Source organism: Manis pentadactyla, chromosome 8, assembly GCF_030020395.1.
Source record: "Manis pentadactyla isolate mManPen7 chromosome 8, mManPen7.hap1, whole genome shotgun sequence".
Classification (NCBI taxonomy): domain Eukaryota; kingdom Metazoa; phylum Chordata; class Mammalia; order Pholidota; family Manidae; genus Manis; species Manis pentadactyla.
In genome coordinates, this window is record NC_080026.1 from 55,570,011 (window position 1) to 55,586,295 (window position 16,285).

The window sequence follows — 16,285 nt, forward strand, 5'->3', positions numbered from 1 at the left end:
TGTAAAGTACCTGAACAGGTTTAAAGGATTCACGATCCATTCCAAATGTCTTTATGAGTGTAACAATAATGTTTTATAAGAGGGCAGAGTCCTTAAACACTTGGAAGATACATGCAGCCAGCAAGCCACAGGAGAAATGGGGGCTGACAGAGCAGCATGAGTCCGTTTCTGACTGCTGCAGTTAACAGTGTGATGGAAAGTTGATTGATGGAGAACTTGTGAAAAAAGTGATTTGAGGGAAATTCCTCTCAGTTAACATGATGATATTTGGTTTCCAAATTAGTGCTTCAAACATCTTACTTGTGGAGTTTTCAGCTATAAACCTCGATTGTTCTTTCTCAGCATAGAGTAGGTAGTAACATACCGTCTATAAATGCTAAGTTAGCTAAGGGTTTTTCCCACTCTGCCACCTCCTTTTTTCAAACGCATTTCAGGGAGTGTATTCCCATAACTGCCCCTGGAGACAGAGCTGCTGCCTGCAGGGTCCTGGGTGCTCTCACTATTTCTGCTGTGTTCTGAGCACCTCCCAGCATGGCTGCACACCTTCCCTTTCCTTGGGAGGATTAGCCAAGGGGCTCTGAATTTAATTATTGGTCATTCTCTGGTTGCCAAAGATTAAATTATGTCTTTATTCCACACTAGGTTTAATAATCGATGCTTTTGGTGAGTTGAGAGACCAGCAGGAACAGGTCAAGGAAGACATGGAAGTAAGTGTTTCTCTTTTGGACTCAGCATTTTTGGTGTTTTACGAGCTCAGTTTCTTCACTGCCTTTGCAAAGAATCATGAATTTGGGAGAAAGGGCGGAAAGGACATAAGCAATGTGGGACTTCCTTGGCCTATTTTCAATTCAGGCAATACAGGTAACTGAGAAGATTACTGGGCTGGGACTGGGATGCTTTTGGGGACCTGCAAATGGGAAATGGTAAAATGGTAAGTGGTAATATGACCGCTGCTCAAGGAGCAGGAAGACCATCCATTCAAACAGATGGATTTGTGGTCAGTAAGTAAACAGGCAATTGCAGAGCAGTGGCCTGAGCCCGTTAGAGAAGGAACCCTTAGCTGTGGGAGTCTCCTGGGTTGGTGTCTAACTTCCCCTTGGATGACTAGGGAGGCTTATAAAGAGGGGTGCCCAAGTGGGGGCCTGGAGATCTCAGAGAATGGGGTAATAGAGAGAGAGAAAGCAAGCGCAGGACATCACAGGCAACCTCCTGACTCCCACCATGCACATTCTAGAGGTCCTGCTCTGGGAGAAGGTTGCCACCCAAGGTGATAGATACCCAGACTCTGGTTTTAGGGAATTTGATAGGCCAATTTTTGTGGAAGCATAAGTGGCTCAGGATTCCATTGATAGGGCCAGAGAGGGAGGCCAGCTGATTAAGAGCCTAATAACTCATTTGAGAAATTTACCATGTAACTTGCAGGCTGTGGGAAAAAGAAACAGGTTTTAAGCAGGGCACAGAAATGATTGGATTTACACTTAAAAAAAAACCTCTGGCTTAACACATGGGGAGTGAACTAGCAACTGGCTGGAGAAGAGGTGGGGAAGTGGCTGTCAGCATTTTCTAGGCAGGAGATTATGAGGCTTTTGCTAAGGAAGCACCACTGAGGAAGCAGGAACCAGGTGGACAAAGCAGGACTGGGGAGCTGGCATGACAAGAAGTTGTGATTGGCCAAAGGCAGAGGATGAAGTGTTTGGAACAAGCAGGGATGGTGCCCTGGTTTCCAGCATGAGCCACCAGAAGGGTGGTGGCTCAGTTATACAGAGTAACTGAGAGAGGCACTGTGGAAGAAGAGCAGGTTCATGGGAAAGCTGTACAAGCAGCCAGTAGGGTGCACAGACATTGTAAAGACACGGTTACTAATGTGGCCCATCAGCTGTCAGCAGTCGCTGTTCAATAAGTCAGAGACAACTTCATAAATTATATTAATCATCTTGATTCTAGGCCCTGGAATCTAAGGCATCATAAACATGCCTTCAATGGTATTAAACAGTTTCTAACTTTCAGGGAAGATGGGCATCTGGAGCCACCGGATAGTAATGATTGAATTCATTTGAGTTAATACACATGAAATTCTGATAATAAATGGAAGGCCTATATCTCATTAGAATTTGTGTGCCATGCATACAGACGAGGCCTAAGCAGGTGCTACTCTATGAGCTGCATGAAGAGAGAGACGGTTGGGATGAGAGGCAAGCACAAAGAGCCGGCACCCCATCCCTAGAGTGGAAAACTGTCCCAGTACATGTCCATTGGTTAGTTCTGCACCTGGCACAGTGCCTGGCACATGGCAGACATACTCTGAATCCTTGATTGAACACCTGCCAGCTTTGTAGTTGGCATGGTCCTCTCCAGATGGAAGTAATCTATGCCTTTGCCCCTTGGTCTTTGGATTTTGTTCAGGTATTACCAAGTTTGCAGGTTCAGGTGAGGACATGCTCAGTCCAACCCAGATAATGCCCCTAAGTGTCATGGTGTCCACACTTAGGCTGGAAGAAATAAGGAAAAGACATTGCTTTTCAGCTGTCTTCATCCTGAACTCTTGGGATCTGTTACTGCTGTGTCACCAATGTTATTTAAACCTACAGCAAGCAGAGTCATGGTGGCAGAGCTCTGATACGGGTGTGCTTGGCACAGCCTTCTGTGACGATCTTTGCCATAAAATGAGCAAACCAAATTCCTGTCCCCAGGTGGTGACTTGTGTTTTCCTGTGTCGTGCTTTCTGAACTCTGACCTTTTAATGTTTTCCTTTGTCTTCCAGACCAAATGCTTCATCTGTGGGATTGGCAATGATTACTTCGACACAGTGCCGCATGGCTTTGAAACCCACACTTTACAAGAACACAATCTGGCCAATTACCTGTGAGTGTGCCCCTGTCAGCCTCTCCCGAGACCCTACAATCTTGGCGAGCTGGGAAAGCAGGAGAGAGATGGCTTCTTTTTCTTTAGTCAGTTGAACCTAGCCTTCATAAACCTCTTTGAGACGAAGGCCCACAGCTAGTGGGCCCCTTGTCTACAGAAGTAGGTTCATTTAAGAAATGAAGTTGCAGCCTCTCATGTGAATGGTACCTTCCAGAAGGCAGAATGGTAAGGTGGAAAAAGATGAGCAGAAGGCATGCTGAGCCTCTTGGGCAGTCTTGGTCACGTTTCCCACACTGAATAGGAATACCCCAGCTGCTTCCTAGAGAACTTCCATTTTTCTTTTCTGAGGACCAATAGATCTCTTTAGATGCTCTAGAAACACAGTGAAAAGTTGCATTTTTTTTAATACATTGAAGTCTGGCAATTGAGACTAGCTAAAACTGCAATTTGGTAAAATAGTATTCTCAATTTCTAATATGAGTTTAATATCAAACAGAAGAGATACAGAGTAACATTGTACCAAATATATATATATATGGGTTTTGGAATTCACAGCTGCATGATTGTTAAGCAAGTCATTTAACCTTTTTTTAATTCTTAGTTTTCCAAAAGGGGATTGGGATTCCTGCCTATGAGATAATAAATATGGATACAGTTGCAGCCGGGATGTGGCATTAAGCCTGGCATATAGCAGCAGTTCCCAAGATATCTAACTGGATCTGTGCCACAGTTCAGCTCATATGAGAAAATATTTTAAAAGAAGGTTAAGTTGTTGGTCCCTCCAGCATTTTTGCCTTGCAGGTGTGACCTATTTCTCTGCTCTGCCGACAGTGTGAGGAATTAGCCCATAGCAGAATCAGAAACATCTGTTTGTGCTGATATTGCCATACAATCCATTTCTGATTAGTCTCTCTGTATCTGTAGGTTTTTTCTGATGTATCTCATAAACAAAGATGAAACAGAACACACAGGACAGGTATGTATATGCAATCTGCTGAAAAGAATGAGAATCCCTACACGTTGGAACAAAATGTGTGCGTTAAACATTAAGAGGTAGAATTACTTTCAGTTTTTAGTAAAGGTATCTTAGTGTAAAATTCCTGTTATCCTGGATGAGTGTGCAAAATTGGCCTTTGTAGAAAAAGTAAATTTATGATTTCTCATAAGAAAGAAGCTTTTATTAGCTGAAAAATGCTGACTTTGGGTTCTGATAATTATAGTGTCCTTGATTGCTTAACCAGAGAGCAGATGATTTCAAGTGATCTTCAACTCACAGTACTACAGTTGGTTAAAAATAATTGCACATTAAAAGTCCAAGGTTCTCCTTAAGCTATTTGAAATTCTCCCTCCACAGATATTCATCTCCAATTGTTAACAGTTTGAATTTGAAGGATACAATTAATATTAAGACTATTTTTAAAGAACCCTCAAAATCATATACCACAGATAGGTTTGTCCTTATTGCACTATGGTCAGGATGAAGATTGGTTATGTGTTTATTAGTAGAAGTAAATAAGGTCTGGTATAGTTAGGAACCATCTAAGTGAACTTGTGTTTCTCCAATTACATAATTATGTGTAAGTACACAGTCATATGTAAGTGATCTATATAACAACAAATTTGAATTTCTTTCTATTCTACAATTCATGATAATGCACAGTTTCCAAGGAAGGACATGATGATAATACATTTCCTTTACTTTTACAGGAATCTTACGTCTGGAAGATGTATCAAGAAAGGTGCTGGGAGTTTTTCCCAGCAGGGGATTGTTTCCGGAAACAGTATGAAGACCAGCTAAACTAAACTCAGACCCTGATTGCCTCTGAAAACCAAAACATACAAGACATGCAATCTCTTTTCCTGTTTCTGTCTCTCTCTCTTTCTCTCTGTCTTTCTGGCCCTCTCTGTTCTCTCTCTGCTCTCTTGGAAATATCCTGCTGATTTTGTGAATTGCCAGCATTATATGCTTTCCGAGAGCAGTGAAGCTCTGTTTCTGAAGACCTGACTGTGCTTTTCCCCTGACCTTTATTCTTTGAAAATAAAGACTGAAGAAGAATCTAAATTCATATACAGACAAAATAGGAACTCTGGAAAGAAAACCATCTGGGACACTCTCAGTCATAACACAGACAGACAGATTTCTTGCTAAGACTCCTGGAAGTCTCCTTGAGCCACGGGACATTCACAGAGAAGCGTGGCAGCCACACTCATCCGGCGTCTTTATTTCATCATCCTGGAAGGAACTCTAATGGTCACAGAGCACTGTAGCACTTCACACATTGCTGTGGACACCAGTTACGAAGGGAAATAGTGCCTTACTATGTGTGGGTTGAGCTATGCAGAAGATGTGTGCATGAAGAATATCTTTATTTTCTTTATGTCAACTTTTTTTTCCTTAGATTGATTTTGTGACATTTTTTTCCCTCATTCTTTTCTTTGGATGGGGGAGGGTAAGAAAAGCAGTTTTGTGCACCTTTTTCAAAAGACGGTGACCTGTCTCAGGACAAGAGGAGGCTCTTCTCATTATGCTAAATTCACATTTACCCTCCCCATGTGTTCTTGTTTTGGTAATGCTCTGATGCAACATTGCAACTCTATGAAATCTTTGTATGAAAACAAAAAGACTGCAAAAAATACACTCTCAAAAGAAATAATTCATTGCATGTTTATTATGCAAGTTTAAATGATCCAAGGAAACCTTCAAAAGCAAGTTGATTGACGTGAGAGAACTTTCATGATAATTATATTCATAGTAATAAAGTGCTGTGGGCTTAACTGTACATTTGGAGCCAGTGTCATCCACCAACAGTGTGATACATTATGAACTTGACAGTAGTTTGGGTTTTTTTCTCTTTCTTTCGGCCACCTGTGATCAATTATTGATTAAGGATTTCTTGTCTGGCCATTTTTTTTAATATCAAAGCTGAAGCAATATCCATTCAGGGATTTCATGGTTGCATCAGAAAACACAGATGATTATATCAATCACTCCATTTTGAGTCCTTTTAAATGTAATGCTAACCTTTACAAATAAAAAGACATTCAGAATGGAAGCAAGGTCATTTTGCAAACATTGGAGCTCTTTTATTACAAGTCTGCTTGTTAATTTTAGAATTGTAAAACTGCTCTGATTAAACTATTTAACTAACTTTCTCACCCTTTTCTTGATCCATTTCACTTATAACCAGGATGAATTACAAAATCTTGAGCTTTTAACTTTTGATGGGATGAGAGCAAGCCAAACACTACCCTAAGAAGGCCTTTAACACATCAGATTTCTTCGTAGCTAAGCAATTTCACTGCATTTATAATGATGGACCATCAGAATTTTCAGGTACTTTGAATGGTTTGGCCTCAATCCTGCCATTTCCCTGTCTTGGGGTCACCCAGATTTCTTGAAAACTCCAATGACAGAAAAATCACTGTCGTCTCCCAAATTGTTTAGTTTTACACTGCTCTCATTTTAAAAGCTCTTCCTTGCTCAGGGTGAATTTATTTCCCCTAAATAATAAAAGGGATGCAGTTTCTGTCTTAAAATGAAAGGGTATTGGCACATCAGTACATGGTGTATTAAACATTCAAACACTCATTGGAAATTTGCTGTGGGTTGAGGACTGTGCTGGGTGTCATCTGTCACTTTTCAACTTAAGTGGCATAACATCAGGGCTGCAGTGCCTAGATTTTGTGTTTACCTTTGGGTAACATTTGTATTTGGGAGGAGAAATCAATTTGGCCACACCATGGAAATTTCCAAGCCAACGCGGAGGTGATCTTGTGTTCTGGGGAGTCTGAATAAAATAGATCAGCTCCATAAAACATCAAAGAGCATGTTCCCCTTTGCCACAAGGCACTGCAGGAAGTGTACAGGGGAGAGGAGTAAATATTTTTGCAGGACATAGAGTCTACTGATAGGTTCTGAACAAATTCCTAGTTGCCTGGCCTGGATTTTTGCAGACTTTTGTGGGCTATCTGACTGACTGCTCCTGACTTGTGAGCCCTAGGAGGTGACATGCAGAGTGCTTATAGGGAAACAGGAAGAGGCTGAGTCTGGGAAAAGAAGCTTATTCTACCCGTGGACTTTGGGCATCAGTGTTGGAGGAAGAATAAAGGAACAGCATTATTAATTCTCCCAGGAAATGTCAAGCATAATGTGGCTGTCCACTTCTGTGGTTAAACTCAGGGAAGCCTAACTCAAACTCAAGAAATGTGATCCTTTTAGAAATTCTGTATTATACAAATATTCAAACATTCACAGAGAATATTATAGTACCTCCATATCTCTGCTTCAACACTTAAATTTTTCTGCCATTATCCATTCCTCTCCTTTTATTTTTTTCTTGAAAACATCTCTTAATCCTACTCCATGAAATAAACGTAGAATAATAGCTGAAGTGGAAGTTTTCCAAATGCATTAAAAGTGGGCTAATAACTCCTTGGGCTGATGGTCTCATTATTTTTCATGAGCAGGAGGCAATTTGTTCTTAGCCCCATAAAACTCATCCAGAAGTCACATTATAATGAAAGTACTTTTCCACCTGACTGTCAAAACATCTATGAAAATTTTTCATTTTTTCCACTATCTAGCTTTCCTGGGCAAATATTCCTGTTTCTTAAAATCCAGTTTTCTGAGTGAATATACCAATATGACCCCACATTGCTAGAAAGGTCTTTGGGTGACAAACACTGTGGTGAGTGACTCATTTACTCTAGGCACAGTGAAAGAGAACTTTTTAAAAATGTATTTATTACATTTATCTAAGCATGCAATTCATGTAAACTTGACATGGAAAAGGTTTGGACAGTTAGACATTCCCCAGATTCTTTCATTAATATCGATTCTGTTGTGAAGAGATTAACCTCCTTGTCACCTTACTGATAACATTTCTGCCCAGCACTCTGAGATACCTATGACAGAAGCTGGAAAAGGAGCACCGTGGTCTTGATACAAGTGCATGGATGGCACCTGGGTCTTTTAATTGTGCAGCTTATGTGAGAATTGAATTAACTAAATAAATCCTTAAAGTTCCATGTCCCCCAAACACAGAGTATTTATAAATATGTCACTACTCAGTACAGAAAAATGAACAGCGGCAATGCTAATTTCCTCGTATAAATAACATAAGAGGACTTCTAGAACATTTGAGCTAGAAGGGATTAAACTGGAAGGAATTCGAGCTGTTTAATCCCATATTTGGGGGATGGGACATCCCATCATGTTTCAGATGAAATAATCTAGGCAGGTTAAAAGCCTTGCAGAAGTCAACAACACCGATTTGTGGGGGAGCTGGAGCTTTTTCTAGACAGGTTTGTTTCTCGTCTTTTTTCCTATTATAGCCAGAATGGTTTGAAAAATAAGTTTCTTTATGACCTCACAAAAATGACACAGGAAAGCAGGTAGTTACAAAAGTTTCAATGAAATATCATCAATGCATATGAATATTCTGCTTCTATGATAAGGAAAATGCTGGACGTGATTATCAAATGAATAACTGGCTTCAAAATGCACCACTGAACACAGCTATTTCTGAATAAAGAAAGCAAGGACAATTTTAGTCCAAGACAAAGGGGAATGTTTCATTTTGGTATTTTGTTTCAGCATCCACCTTATTTCTTTATGAAGCTCTATGGAATCTTTCATGGGTTTTCATAACTCTCTGTGAGTTACCTTATATTGGAGCTGAAAGACTCAGTTTTAGTTGTGATACTCATCATGACTAAAATAATTTGGGTTCATGTTTTCTTAAAGATTTGGGATATCATCAGTTAAGGAAAGGTTTAAGGGACTCAAAAAATCCTACATGTTGGCGTGTCAATGTTTCAATAGCAAAGGACCATCTAATTTGCCTTTCTTGCCCACCAATTCCCACACATCTATAATGTGTTCCAATTCCTTCCACATATCATAATGTTTATGTTTATTTTCTTCCAAGAGATCTATAAATTTGATATATGTACACTTCCATTGCATTAAGCATCACTAAATGGGTCTTTGAATTTTTGTTTATAGGAAAAAGCATTTACTTTTATAGACCTGATTAAAACCACTATTGTAAAGTGTAATGCTCCTATCATAAACAATCTATATTAACACATAAGCAAAAACTCTAGAGTTAATAACTATTTGTAAAGGACCACCTAAACCTGAAAGTTAATGCACATTGAAATTTGAATTACCTGCAGTATTGAATGTAATGTTCAAAATTGTATTCAAATTAGGAAGACCTAATATTTTATATATAAATGCAGAAATAAAGATACAGGCAGGTGGAATGTCAAGAATAAAAGTAATAGATGGGCTTACGATGATTTCGCTCTTCACTGGCAGAAAGAGAAATTGGAGATATCTATTTAAGTTTTTAATATTTGTGACTAAGCTAAGGGCTTCCCTCCTACATAAAATAGAGACGAATGTAGCAGAAGCCTTGGCAGGATATTATATTATACATTAATAAGAATTCAATGCCCAATAATTGTCAGTTTATTCATCTTTTATTTATGTACATACAGAAGAAAATAATTATTTAAGCAGTTTTTTTTACCAGTGGGGTAAACTGGTAGATAATGTCATCATTTTGTTTAAAGAGTATAAATCATGAAGTGACTGCCTATGTATAAAAATGTCATGAAGGCTAAGTTAGAATGAACTGAGAAAATACTACACATGCAAAGATAATTTATATTCCATATGAGGCATTGTAGCAAGAAGGGAACTATTTCCTATTTATCCCGATTAGTGCCTACATGGTATTGTCTTAGCCTGGGTTCTCCAGAAAATAGCCTGAGGCAGGAATGGAGATGTGATTATGATTTACTGGGGCAGCCAGGCAGCAAGGGTGTGCAGCAAGGCAAATGGCTGCAATGGATACACTGGCTGCACTCCACCACGTGTCAGGCAAGGAAGAGGTGTGCCCATCTGGCATGCTGGAACTTCGTGAGATGCTCTGTAAAGAGCAATAGCCCATGGAAGGAAGATAGGACAGGGAGTCAATCTGTCATTTCTCTCCCATATCCTGTTCCCCATTGGTCAAAGTTCACCCTGAGGCATATCCAGCCCCCTCCATCTGCGGGACTGAATTATCTGCCTTTACAGAAGCCCACTCTGAAGGCAGATCCATAGAGTGGCCAGGTGGATCCAAGTAGGAAGGAGAGCCAGAGTCCACTATGGTGACACCAGTCAGCCTGGCTGCACCAGGTGGGCCATGGGCCGGGCCTATCATGCCAAGGGCAAGATCTTGGTCAGCCCCAGGCAGCAGAAGCATGGAGACCTGGGAAAGATGGTCTAGCACAGGAGGCTGAGGTGGAGCCAGCGGTTGGAGGCCTGGGAAGCAGTTGACATAGAGGAAGTCTGAGGAAGCATATGAGGTTTGTGTCTGTATAGTTTTTAATTTGCTTTTCATATGAGTCAAAATTGTTTCTTTGAAATCTCTTGGACATAAACATGAGTGACTTCTTCATGAATATATCTCCCCGGGCAAGGAAAACAAAAGCAAAAATGAACAAGTGGGACTATATCAAGCTGAAAAGCTTCTGTACAGCAAAGGACACCATCAATAGCACAAAAAGGTACCCGACAGTATGGGAGAATATATTCGTAAATGACAGATCCGATAAAGGCTTGACATCCAAAATATATAAAGAACTCATGCTCCTCAACAAACAAAAAGCAAATAATCCAATTAAAAAATGGACAGAGGTGCTGAACACACAGTTCTCCAAAGAAGAAATTCAGATGGCCAACAGACACATGAGAAGATGCTCCACATCGCTAGTTATCAGAGAAATGCAAATTAAAACCACAATGAGATATCACCTCACACCAGTAAGGATGGCTACCATTGAAAAAACAAACAACAATAGATGTTGGCGAGGTTGTGGAGAAAGGGGAACCCTCCTACACTGCTGGTGGGAATATAAATTAGTTCAACCATTGTGGAAAGCAATATGGAGGTTCCTCAAAATGCTCAAAATAGACTTACCATTTGACCCAGGAATTCCACTTCTAGGAATTTACCCTAAGGATGCAGAAGCCCAGTTTGAAAAAGACAGATGCACCCCCATGTTTATCGCAGCACTATTTACAATAGCAAAGAAATGGAAGCAATCTAAGTGTCCATAAGTAGATGAATGGATAAAGAAGATGTGGTACATATACACAATGGAATATTATTCATCCATAAGAAGAAAACAAATCCTACCATTTGCAACAACATGAATGGAGCTGGAAGACATTATGCTCAGTGAAATAAGCCAAGCAGAGAAAGAGAAATACCAAATGATTTCACTCATCTGTGGAATAAAAGAACAAAAGAAAAACTGAAGGATCAAAACAGCAGCAGAATCACAGAACCCAAGAATGGACTAACGGTTACCAAAGGGAAAGAGACTGGGGAGAATGGGAGGGTAGGGAGGGATAAGGGTGGGGAAGAAGAAAGGGGGTATTATGATTAGCATGTATAATGGGAGGGGATGGGGGAAAGGGGAGGGCTGTGCAACACAGAGAAGACAAGTAGTGATTCTACAACATCTTACTATGCTGATGGACAGTGACTGTAATGGGGTTTGTGGGGGGACTTGGGGTAGGGGAGAGCCTAGTAAACATAATGTTCTTCATGTAATTGTAGATTAATGATAACAAAATAAAATTTAAAAAAAAAAGTAAAAAATAAATAAATAAATAAAATAAATGTAAAAAAAATTGTTTCTTTGATATATCAATTGTAATACTATTTGATCTTGGACAAAAGAAAGGGAGAAAGCATGATTTACTAATATCAAGAATAGAAGAGAGGACATAATTAGGGATACTACAGATAGTAAAAGGATAATAAGTATATGAAAAACCATATGGCAATAATTTGACAATTCAGAGTTTTCCTAAAATGGAAAGATTCCTGAAAAACTCTATACTACAATGGCAAGATGAATTAAAAATGTGAATATCCCCAAGCCCACTGAAGTAATGTCATTTATTACCAAAAAACATTCCTTCAGAGGTGGCTTTACTGGTGAATTCTACCAAGCTTTTTTCCTCCCTATGACTTCTGGTGTCCTTTTGTTCTGGTTCCAAATATCCTTGCATAAGAATAGCCTTTTTCTATAGTTCAAAGAAGGTCAGCAATGAAACAACCACAGTCTTAGCCTTGTGATTGTTACAGGAGTAGGTGACTTGAGATGATCCATCAGAACTTTTCTTTGATGGTTAAGGGCGTGATGTTTTATCTCTCCCCAAATATGAATCTACCTTTCCTGTTGGATCTGAATGATAAGTATTAAGCTCTGGCAGTTTCAGATAGTCACTTTGCTACCACGAGAGAAGTCACTCTGAGGGTGCTGCTGACAGAGGGAATAAGACAGAAGAAGCACAGAGAAACAGAGCCATAACCCTGACTTCATCACAAGCTTCTAGATTAAACCATCACCAGAGCCTGACATATATCTTCCACTTACATAAAGCAGTAACATTGACATTACTGTTTAAGCTCATCTGAACTAGTTTCCTGTTACTTGCAATTAGAAGTGTGTGAATGAGTCTTCCATTAGGACCACATTTTAATCATTAAAATGTTAAAATATATTGTGACATATACTAGAATAAGTCTTCCATTATCATGAAATGGTATTGGATATTCCTCCCTAAACTTTCCACTTCTATAGTGCTTTAATTCTTTTCAGATAGCATTTTAAATTATGTTCTCAAGTTCCAAGAATATTCCCATTGTGGTTTTGGTTATAATTTTGTTAAAATTATCAATTAATTTGTAGAAAACTGACATCTTTATAGTTTGTTGATTTAGAAACACGTTGAATTCCAAGCTTATCATTTAATTTTCTGTGACAAAATACCACAAACTGAGTGGCTTAAAGAGAAATTTATTGTCACAGTTCTAGAGGCTGGAAGTCAGAAATCCCATCTCTCCTTGAAGCTGTGAGGGAGAATCTGCCCCATGCCTCTCCTGGGTCCTGTAGTTTGCCAGTGGTCTTTGGTGTTCCTTCACTGTGTCAGTGCAGTTCTGACCTTCACATGGTATTCTCCCACTGTCCATATTTCCCTCTTTTCTAAGGACACCAGTCATATTGGATTAGGGTCTACCCTAATTACCTCATTTTAACTTGATTACTTCTGTAAAGATCTTACCTCCAAATAACACCACATTTTCAGGTTCTGGTGGCTAGAGAACCAATGAATCTTTTGTTTGGGGGACACAATTCAGCCCATAACATTCCTGAAATAATGATGTTGGGTTTTGTCAAATATGTGAACAGTATTTCTCAAACTGAAGCTCAAATATATAATCTTTGGTGTCAGTGAATTCTCCATAAAAACTTAACTTTTTAATATTTCACCTCAAAATTATACAGATCAATTATTTCAGCTAAAGCTGGTTAATTTCTTTTACTTGAAATAGCAAAACCACCTTGTCTAAGATAATGAGATGTTGCTAGGCATCTGGGGAGGACAAAGGTGGTCAGCATCCTGTGGAAAGAGAACCAGAGAGAAGAAAGCTACAGAGAAAGAGAGAGAACTCTGCATGTGGGTGGATGGCCCCCTCCAGGCTTCAGCTGAATCATTGTCAACAGAAGCATATGAGGGAACTAGCTGAGTCTGGGAAATGAAGCCCTAGAGAGAGTTTTCTCAGGCTGAAGGGGATGTTAGAGACTGAACTGCTCTACAGGAACTTGGACCACTGTTGCTGGCTTTAAGGATGGAGGAAAGGAAACATGGGGTAGGGAATGCTGGTGGCCTCTGGAAAGTGAGAATGACCCTGGCCACTAGCCTACAAGAACACAGGGACTTTTGATCTACAGCTGCATGGAACTAAATTCTGCCAAAGACCTGAAGGAGCATAGAAGTGCGCTCATCCCCAGAGCCTCCAGAAAGGAAGGCAGCCCTGCCAGCACCCAGAGTTCAACCTTGTAAGACCCAAAGCACAGAAACCACTGAGTCACCTGGGGCCCCAACTTCTGGCCTGTGGTTCTCAGAGGTCAAGTTTGTCATAATTTGTTATGACAGCAGTAGAAAAAGAAAACTAGTAGTAATATAACAATCTCATGTCTGAGATGACAAGTACGTGAGATTAAATTAACAGAAATTTTGCATAAGAAAAGACTAAAGAACTTGAATAAATGCAAGAAAACTACCCAAAAGTAAGATAAAGAGAAAAAAGACTGAAAATAGGGACTTTGTTTAAAAAATGAATAAAGCACACACCCACCATACATACATGCTCACTTTAATGGATGCAGAAAAAGCATTTAAGAAAATCCAGTACCATTTCATAATAAAAACACTCAACAAATAAGGAATAGACAGGAATTTCCTCAATCTGGTAATAGCAAGAACAATAACAAAAACCCCAAATAGCATCATAATTAATGGTGAAAAAGAAAGCTTTCTCTCTAACATCAGGAAGAAAACAAAAATGTGTGCTTTCACCATTTCTGTTCACCTTTGTGCCAGAGGTCATAGCCAAGGAAACCAGGCAAAAAAAAAAAAAGAAATGAAAGTTGTCCAGATGGAGAGGAAGAGCTAAAACTAACCCTATTCACAGTGGATAAACCAAGGGAATATGTGTGTGTTCATATTTCTATATATTGAAAACCATGAATTTTCACTGATATCTCAAACTCTAATCCATCACCATAGAGTTTATTCCAGCTTTTCTCTTTCCACACTTGTAACTCCCTTCTCCCACAATTAGAAACCAGGACCCCTTTATCCTGAATAGACTGACTGACCGGATCAGTACTCCTTCTGGGAAGCCCATCTCCCCTCCCCACGTCATCCTCCACCTGGTCATGCTCCTTGCCTCCTCAGGCTCTGACGCTCCCACGGGACTGCTCTTGAAAATGCAGCCACCCCATGTCCAGTCCCCGCTGCCACCAGCCTGGTCATGGTCCTCCAGCCGGGAAACCCTCCTCATCCCTTGGCAGCTCTCCCTGGGATACCCCACTATGTTCACTCTCATTCTCCTGTGAAGCCACCCTCCTCACTCCTCTGGGATTCCTGCATCCCACGCCAGGCTCCTGGCACACCCCTACTCACCCAGGTGCCCTGCCTAAGGGCTTTCAGGATGAATTATTAATGAACAATAGTGGGAGACAAAGAGAAGAAAGGAATGGAAGAAGGAAGGGAGGGAGGGAGGGAGGAAAGACACTTTGTCCTTTATTCCTTAGTTAATTGCCAATTCATCAAAGGTGTTTAATAAGCTGGTCTTTCTGTATGGTGGTATCTACTAAAGGTGATCATATGCATATCCTGTGAACCAGAAATTCCACTACTAGGTATCTACCCAATTGTGCATCTGTGAACCAAAAAAATATACCATAGTTTTCATAGAAGCATTACCCATGATGCCTAAACACCGCAGGAAAATGTCATTCAGAGGGGTGGAGCCAAAATGGCGGCGTGAGTAGAGCAGCGGAAATCTCCTCCCAAAACCACATATATCTATGAAAATATACCAAAGAAAACTCTTCCTAGAATAAAGACCAGAGGACACAGGACAACATCCAGACCACATCCACACCTGCGAGAACCCAGCGCCTCGTGAAGAGGGTAAGATACAAGCCCCGGCCCAGCGGGTCCTGAGCGCCCCTCCCCCCAGCTCCTGGCGGGAGGAGTCAGAGCGGGAGGGAGACGGAGCCCAGGACTGCTGAACACCCAGCCCCAGCCATCCAGACCAGAGAGCAGACACAGTGCATGCGCAGGGCCCTGGATACTAGGTAAACAGGGCAGCAAGAACAGTGAGCAGGGTACCAGAGGCCTGGCACAGGAGGACATAAGAAAGAGAGCGGCGATTTTTTTTTTGTTTGTTTTTTGTTGTTGTTTTGTTGAGGTGAGTGCTTTTTGGAAGTCTTAAAGGGACAGGGACCCCAATACTAGGGAAATAGGGCAGCAAGACCGGCGAGCGGGTGCCTGAGGCTGGCGCTGGAGAATAAAGAAAAACGAGTGGCATTTTTTATTTTATTTATTTATTTATTTAATTTTTTTTTTTTTTTTGTGGTCGTTGTTTTGTTTTGGCAGGTGCTTTTTGGAAGTCTTAAAGGGGCAGGGCGGGACACTTAATACAGAGGTAGGGAATCCGGGGATCTCTGGGCATTCTAATCCCCTGGGCTGCAGGGAGTTTGGAGGCCCCTTATGGAGATAAATAGCCTCCCGGCAGCTCCCCTTCCAAAGCGGCTCCACCATTTTGTAGCAGAAGCCCGAGCCAGGCCACGCCCAGAGCAACAGCGGAGATAGACTCCATAGCAGCAAAGCAGGAAGCACAAGCCCTATCTGCACGCAGCTACCCAGCACAAGCCACTAGAGGTCGCTGTTCTCCCAGGAGAGGAGGGCCACAAACCAACAAGAAGGGAAGTTCTTCCGGGCCGTCACTCGTCCCAGCTCTGCAAACTATTCCTATCACCATGAAAAGGCAAAATT

At 40.8% G+C, this 16,285-nt stretch overlaps 1 protein-coding gene across 1 annotated transcript in view; it reads left to right on the forward strand.

Annotated features, from left to right (window-relative positions):
* The window catches only part of RYR2 (ryanodine receptor 2), a 961,351-nt gene extending 955,340 nt beyond the window's left edge, over window positions 1-6,011 (forward strand). The window contains exons 101-104 of the mRNA XM_057505755.1: window positions 643-707; window positions 2,762-2,862; window positions 3,787-3,838; window positions 4,570-6,011. Of these exons, the coding sequence (XP_057361738.1) occupies window positions 643-707; window positions 2,762-2,862; window positions 3,787-3,838; window positions 4,570-4,665 (314 nt within the window). The 3' untranslated portion in view covers window positions 4,666-6,011. The remainder of the gene's footprint in view (window positions 1-642; window positions 708-2,761; window positions 2,863-3,786; window positions 3,839-4,569) is intronic.
* Window positions 6,012-16,285: the final 10,274 nt, after the last annotated feature.